The sequence below is a fragment of the Magallana gigas genome, chromosome 3 (assembly GCF_963853765.1).
Source record: "Magallana gigas chromosome 3, xbMagGiga1.1, whole genome shotgun sequence".
NCBI classification, from domain to species: domain Eukaryota; kingdom Metazoa; phylum Mollusca; class Bivalvia; order Ostreida; family Ostreidae; genus Magallana; species Magallana gigas.
Window position 1 is genome coordinate 40,273,012 of NC_088855.1, and position 7,969 is coordinate 40,280,980.

Consider the following 7,969-nt stretch of genomic DNA (forward strand, 5'->3'; position numbering starts at 1 on the left):
AGTGTTCTCTTGTGATTTAATCAACTCTAAAGCATGACTTTTCGTTATTGGTAGACATTTTATCCATTGATGTGGTAAACATAACAGTAGTATAATACATGATATGTATGGAACATCTCTCATGAGGAATGAGCCAAGCAAACAGCTATGTATTCTATGCAAGAGAAAACCTCTAGGAATCTATGTAAAAGGGTTTACAAGTTGTAAAAATAAAAAACCACACTCATTGGAAAGGGATATGGGGCTCCCTTTTGCTTTTGTAGATACTTTGTTTTACATTGTATATTCAAGTTTGATAAAGCAATAATTCCAGTCAGTCACTAAACAGTCAAAATGCAGGTTCCAAGTTTAGCTTAGAAATAATACTAGTAATGTAAATCTTCTGATGAAGGGGGAGGTTGGCTGTAAAGATAATGTGTATGGGTAATGTTATGAGAGAGGGGCATTTTATAGAAAATTATATCTTTAGGTTAAATAATTAAAAAAAAAACTAAAGAATTTCAGTAAGAGACACGGTGTGATCTATTAGTGATTCAATTGAACATGTCCTGAAAATGGGAAAGGGAACACTATGGACTCAAATTTTTACAAAGAAATGTGGGTAAAACTTGTAGAAATGTTAGGAAGCTGAATCATGAAGAAAACTTATCTTTACGTAATTAATATTAATGTTTTCATGTGAGTTTTCCTGGGACAAACAATAGATTGTTTGAATCACTGTTTGGCTTTACTGGTCAGGCAAGCAATGTGTCCCAAAGGCTTTTTGTCTTAAAACAAATCTTTTAAAAATATTAATTACTTCATAGTGATAAGTTTTTTTTTGTACCTTTAGTACTGGTGATGATGGTGTTGTTATCTGTCATTTATCATGCCGACGATCTGCTGAATTAATTGCCGTTAGAAACTGTAGGGGCACCTGCCATTGATCACTATAGTAAAGAGGAGCAGCTGTATGAAGACTTACTGCGCATATTGTTTCATTCCGTATTTTATTGGAGTATAAAATGGTGCTGAAGGTCAAAACAACTTTTATGACTAATTCTAAAATGTCAGGATAAAACCGATTGATATTTTTAGTAGAGACTGCGCCCTATTTACCCGTCTGGGAAAGGAGGGTGGGGGGTCATGATGTGCTAATTGCAGCGAAGTTTTACATGTAATTCGGAAAATGATGAGTTCGTTCATTTAAATAGTGTACAGATGTGAAATATAGCATTTTATGAAAGAATAATTGTAATGAAGGCAAATTGTTAAATAATATTGGAGATTTATACGTAAATCATCATAATTTTACATCGACTAAATTTCTAGAAAAGTTCTTGCATATCTTGTTGATCTTCACAATATATGTTATTCAATAGCAGTAAGTTTCTCTCTCTCTCTCTCTCTCTCTCTCTCTCTCTCTCTCTCTCTCTGACACACACACACACACAAACATACATGTAGAACACATATATATTTGTATGTATTCAATAATATTAGGCGTGAATATGCTAACCTTTCTTGTGGGGGTCCTGTTCATCTGTTGGTCATTTGGAGAGGTTTTCTCGGAGTCGCCGTGTTCAAGAGCTGAATCGTTGGTCTGTGGTGAGGATTGGATAACTTACATCAACGAATGTTATGCCAATAAGGCGTGAGTGGAAATAATGCTTTGAAATGGTGTATGTTCTTTGAATTTAACATTTCTAAGAGTTGAAATATATTCATACTCCTTTTTTTGGAAAATCGAAAGATAATTTTTTTTATGAAATTGTGAATACTAAAAGGTAATATATATTTCGTATGTATTGATACAGTAAAAAGAAAATTAAATGGAATGGCCCATGTCCACCGACGAAATGCCGCTGCAATAGACTTATGATAGATGTCTGTGGCTCTAATGGGATGGAGTACAGTAACCCTTGTGTGGCCAGGTGTCAGTAAGTCTCTCTCTCTCTCTCTCTCTCTCTCTCTCTCTCTCTCTCTCTCTCTCTCCGCACACAAGTAGACATATTGCAATTCAAATGTGTTTTTTTCTCTCTTAATTTACAGTGGAGTAACTCAATTCACGATGGGAAAATGTGACAACGCAGTAAGCTATGTTGTATCTCTCTGATAAGTTTAACTGAAATTATATAAAATACAAAGCTGCTATTCTTACTGTTCTCTAATATTTTTCCATGCAGGAAAGACAGTAATAAATGGAAGTTTTCCTCCTACAAAGTCGCTGAATAGTTGCTACAAAGTTGTATTCAATGCGCCCATTATTAATAAAATATAAAATGTGAATAAAACACCTTTAAACTAAAACAGAATTGAGAGAGAGAGAGAGAGAGAGAGAGATTAATATCAATCGGACTCGGAGTACGCTTTGATAGTAGACGATTAGACGTGCAAAAATTGTGACATGTATGTAACTTTTACTTTGTGATGTAACATGTAAAATTAAGTTAATCAGTTAGTAAGTAACCAGTAATCATCACACTGATTAGAACATCATGTTCCGGAGAAGTCAGCTTTCACTTGCGCAGCACGTTTGCAGACAGCTTCCGAGGTCACTTTCTGGAACGATGGCATCCGGTGGTACGATGGCGATGTCCAAGAGTAATGAGGAATCTGAGGATCTGTCACGGTCGTTTTTAACTCTTGAAAAAATTGACGTCAACATATTTAGGTATTTATCTCAAACTGATTTTTCTTGGACCGGTAAATTATTCATTATTGATTAATCATATTTTAACGAACATGTGGATAGGCATATTTTTTACTAGGCATATATAGGCCTATGTAAATTCAAAAAAATTTAACTCTTTTTTTTGGGGGGGGGGGGGGTGTCAAGCACGACCACCCTTCCTCTCTTAATCCACGCTACTGTTTTCACCTTAATCCTTATTGATGTACATAGAATTTAGTTTCGTTCGGGGGGGGGGGGGGGGGGGTATCAACATGGTAAATGACTTCAATATCACTGATTGCTGTTTCTGAGATTAGTATGATGATGTTGGCACCCAGGAAGATTGATTCCCAAGAAGTTTTGGATATACTGAGGGATCTCTCTTCCTAATAGTATGTTTACAGAAAAAGTTGTTTACCAAAGGTTTTTACATTTCATGTACTCTATACTCTCTCCCAAGATATCCTCGATTCACATTTTGCTTAATTACTCAGTATTTGTAAATACCTCAGGGTTCAAACAATGCTCATTCAACAGTATGAAAAGATATCTCCTTTGAAATGCCCCCTCTAGCATATCGGGTTTCAATACACGGCTAAAAAGTGTGAAGTCTATGTGGATTTTGTATTGCAACTGACCCAGATAATAGCATTGAAAAATTCTGCGAGGTATTTAGAATGACTTCTGAATGGAGAAAAGATGTCAACATTTTTCATTATAAATCTCATTTGAAATCAGTTTTGGTTCCTGTGAATTTTTTGTGAAAAATGATAATGTGTGAATGAAATTATCTTGGATACATATTTTTCCTTTCATCTATTTCAACTGCACTTCTTTCACAGGTATGTGTATTTTTATTAAATATTGTCCAAATGTGCTGCATAAAGCATCTTGGGACAGACTATAGACTCCCTAATCATTATCTCCTTTAATAGCTCATTTATGTAATTTTGCAACAAAAGACTTTGTTGAGTATTCATGCATACAAACACACATAGACACAGAAATATTCCCTAGGTTCATGAGAGTCTTGTTGTCATGATTATTTGTTGCACGAACCCTTTCTCAAATGTTTCTTGTAAATTAAATTAGAATAATCTGCATCTTGGTCATGAAAATTAGTCACTGTGAACAAGTTAATATTTCTTATAAATCCAGAAATTAAGATGACAACATTCTAGATTGGATACTAAATAATTTAATTCTGGGTGTAACGCGCTTTCTGATTGGCTAAAAAATTATTTTATATCGTATAAAAAATGTTGCCTACGTCATAGTAAGACTAACGTCAAAAATGTATCAATACGCCTGACGTTACGTTTGAATTTTGTATAATTTTACGTCATTTTAAAGGTCAATTGACCGTATTTATCTACAATGAAGAGAAAAAAAATTAAATTATAAGCAATGAATTAAATATTTATTAGTTTTATACGATATAAAATGGTTTGAAACAGTTTATGCTTTTTTATAAACCGCTTCGCGGTTTATAAAGCGTAAACTGCCTCAAACCATTTTATATCGTATAAAACAAATAAATATTGAATTCATTCCTTAAATATGTCTAGCTTAATGATTTTCATTTTTCAGGGCTTCTGCAAAATGCCTTTGGCGGCCAGTAGGGTCAAGATTTGTGTTTGGGGGACAGGTTGTAGGGCAGGCGTTAACAGCTGCCTTCAATACTGTTAGAGAGCCCTTGTTGTTACACAGTCTGCATTGCTACTTTCTAAAGGGAGGTAAGGATGTATCTGATGCTCTGTTATTGTCTGCTTGGGACGTGAAAGGATTGGGTGAATCCCAGCATAATGTCCTGTGAAACTTTATGATTATGACCAATTATATAGTATCAATTAAGAACTCTATGAATTTACATATGAAATTTTCATAAGTACAGAATGTCATGTCAATTAACAATGTTCAGACAAGGTATATTTCTAAGAAAGTTATGGAAAAAGTATCTTTTTCTTCCCCAAAAGTTGAATTATGCCGTAAACCAAAATTACATGTATCTTATGTTATGGTGTACATTCATACTGTATATATTTAATAATATACTGTTCAAAAATGTAATTTCAGGAAATAATGAAAAACCAATTATATACCACGTCGATAGGACGAGGGATGGCCAGACATACACAAGTCGCAATATTAAGGCCACTCAAGAGGGAATCCCTATATTTACCATGCAAGCCTCCTTCAAAGTTGATGAGGTAGATCCCTTAGAACATCAATTCACAATGCCTGTGGTCCCAGACCCCGAAGAATTGATCAGTTCAATGCAATATATTAGAAACAGACTTGAGTAGGTATTGCATAGATTCTAATAATGTTCATTTTTTTTTTTATATTTCATGCACATTTATGATATTTGTTTTATGATTATAATTTCATTTTTCAAGAACAGAGACTATGTCCGATTCAGAGAGAATAAGGATTAGTGAGTACCTCACACAGACAATACACATAGAGTCCCGCCCGGTGGATCCACAGCTGTATCACGGCCAGAAACAAGGGGAACCCCGACGCTATGTCTGGGTCAGGGCCATGGAAAATATAGGTAAAACCGTAGATGTCTGTTTACTTGGTTATCAGTGTGTGAATCTCCTTGGTATGAATATGCTGCCAATTGTTCTAAGCTTTTCGGAAAGAGATTAATTTATATGGTATATGAAATTATTTCAATGTTTGAGGTAATAAGAATTCTCTTGAAAATTAGAAATATAGATACATGTATAGTACATGTAGAACAAGAATGTATGCATAATATTCAAAGCTTTAACAATTTATTTACTGATCAACAGGTACTTTTTTAAATTTATTATTGTTAATACTGTGCAGATTTTCAGTCTCAATAATCATTAAGCTTGTTTTATCAATAACTTGAATCCTGAAAAATGATATAATCATATAAATACAAAGTGGTAAGTTGAAATACATTTAAACTTTTGATCTACTGGTAAATGTTATAAAAAAGAGTGGAAAACTTTTACAATATGTGTAAAGTTTGCAGTGAGTAAACACCAACCACCCAGTGATGAATGACAGGGATTTTGGCCCTCTTTGTAAACATATTGAGGAGAGTTGATTCAAATTAATTGCCATCAATAACTTGTTGCAGGTGATAACATGCAGCTCCAGCAGTGTGTGGCTGGGTTTATCTCGGACTTGGCCCTGTTAGGGGCCGCCAAGCAACCAGCCCCGGTGGGTCACCAGATCGGGTTCATCACATCGCTGGACCACAGCATGTGGTTTCACAACACGTTCAGAGCTGAGGAATGGATGCTGTGTGAAATTGAGAGCCCTCAGTGTGGTAGGTTAGACTTTTAGGAGGAATGTCTAAGTATGGACAGCAATAGATTCAATTCTCTTTTGTTATGAGAGAGTTGTACATCTGCCAAAGTTTTAACCTTTTACTTAATTTTTATGTATACCTATATTCTAACAACTAGTAATTAAGGTGGTATGGGACAGCAGTTGATATTAACGTGGATTAAAGTACATTATAATTAAAATTCTTTCATCAGTTTAGAATATTCAAATTTTACAATATTTATCCAAAAATAGCTTTTAAAAATATTTGGAGAGTAAAAAATTGTAAAACCCCCAGCAGGATTTGAACTTATGACTATAGATTAGTATTACACCCCGATAACCCACTGCGCTATGCTGTTTGGTGACAAAAACGGGAAAGAAACTACTTATATAATTACACTTGGTTTTGTTGTTTATTTCGATAAACAATATGTCACAACATGGAAATGTCCCATAACACCTTTATTCAAATAGCTTTATAATGTAGGTGAATAAAATCAAGTATTGGTATTTGCAAGATTTCTTTGGACATGCTAACACTTAACCATATATCTTGCTCTTTGCAGATTTGTAAAATCAATTTGTTAATACCTTGAAATTAATCTGTTGAATCAAGAGTTATATCCCTTAGATTTGTTAAATGTTACATTTTATGTTACAAATATTTATAGGATTTTATTTTTGTTGTTCAGGTAAAGGTAAAGCCCTTGCCCTAGGCAGGATGTGGAGGAGAGATGGGGTGCTGGCTGTGTCCATGGCCCAGGAAGGGGTACTTCGATCAAAAATTTGACCAGTCTCCTCAATCATTTATCTATTTTGTGAAGGTGAAGCTGTCTCAGGCAGACTCTGGATGTCCTGAGAAGTAAAATGATGCCTTGTGTTCAGTGCTGACCATGGTGTTTAGTGTTGACCATGTTGTATAGTGTGATAGTTTGACAGTGGGTAGATGTGATGTTGTTTATCATTTGTATGATTTGACAATCATTGTTGTTATTGATGTGTTTTACGGGTAAGAAAGTGCAAGAGCTTTATGCAAGCCTATTCCTTGGAGGACAACAGACATATCAAATCAATTTCTTTTGAATATATGTATAGGTTTTAAAATTTTACTTCACTGTTTTTTATCCTGATTCACAGAACACAAGACTACACTAAGAATGTAAATAAAACCATTATTATTTGTTATAATATACATAACTTTTCATGCTGCTGATAAGTTTTCATGTAATTATTTTGATTGACGCATTCATTGTTTAAATTTACACAACCCTTTTGGAATTGCAGTATTATCTTGCCTTTAAAAAGTTCCTATGTACATGTACATGTACCTGTTGATTCAACTGTGATAGATACCATATATACTTTTACAAATGTTTAAAGCATTCATTGGTTAATTTTGATAAATTATTAAAAATTATACATGTTCCGGGTTTTGGTTTTGTCAGAGATGCATTGAATTAACCACTGCTTGAGTTAGGTTTTATGGCGTCGAACGAAGATTGAAAGCCATCTAAGGATGGTAAGACCGGAAGTTGCAAAATTTTAAGAAGCCGAACAACCCATGCTATCAATAAATCTGCAAAAATGAGTGCAAAGTTTTCTTATGTGTTTGAAGAATAAAAGATGACATACTTCCATTAAAAGCAGAACTAAAATAGATATAACAAATTGGCAAATAAAAATAGTTGATGTTTTTGATAATGTTCATATTTTTAGGTCACCTAAGTAAACTCAGGTGACCTATTGCTATCTGTTTTCGTCCCTCGTCGTGCGTTAACAATTTTACATTTTTAACTTCTTCTTAAAAACTACAAGGCTAATTATTACCATTTTTGGTGTGAAGCATCTCTATGGTAAGAGGAATCTAAATTGTGAAATTCATGGCTCTACCACCCCCGGGCAGGGCCAAATGTGCAAAAAAAGCCAATTTTTCAAAAATCTTCTTCTCCACTCCCATTCATGTGAGGAAAAAAACTGGTTGCATGGTTATGATGTCCACCCCCG

At 34.3% G+C, this 7,969-nt stretch overlaps 1 protein-coding gene across 1 annotated transcript; it reads left to right on the forward strand.

The window, feature by feature from the left end:
• Window positions 1–2,334: 2,334 nt before the first annotated feature.
• On the forward strand, window positions 2,335–7,384 carry LOC105345904 (acyl-coenzyme A thioesterase 8). Its single transcript, XM_011454260.4, has 6 exons — window positions 2,335–2,653; window positions 4,244–4,389; window positions 4,730–4,955; window positions 5,053–5,210; window positions 5,772–5,963; window positions 6,658–7,384. The coding sequence occupies exons 1-6, from the start codon at window positions 2,478–2,480 to the stop codon at window positions 6,753–6,755; spliced, it is 996 nt and encodes a 331-aa protein (XP_011452562.2). The 5' UTR covers window positions 2,335–2,477; the 3' UTR covers window positions 6,756–7,384.
• The last annotated feature ends 585 nt before the right edge of the window (window positions 7,385–7,969 follow it).

What these genes read in the sequence shown, in the direction of transcription:
- LOC105345904 (XM_011454260.4), top strand. Translation starts at nt 2,478, where the DNA reads ATGTTCCGGAGAAGTCAGCTTTCACTTGCGCAGCACGTTTGCAGACAG. An exon ending in ATTGACGTCAACATATTTAG is followed by an intron (nt 2,654 to 4,243) that starts GTATTTATCTCA and finishes TTCATTTTTCAG; the next exon opens with GGCTTCTGCAAAATGCCTTT. An exon ending in AATTGAGAGCCCTCAGTGTG is followed by an intron (nt 5,964 to 6,657) that starts GTAGGTTAGACT and finishes TTTGTTGTTCAG; the next exon opens with GTAAAGGTAAAGCCCTTGCC.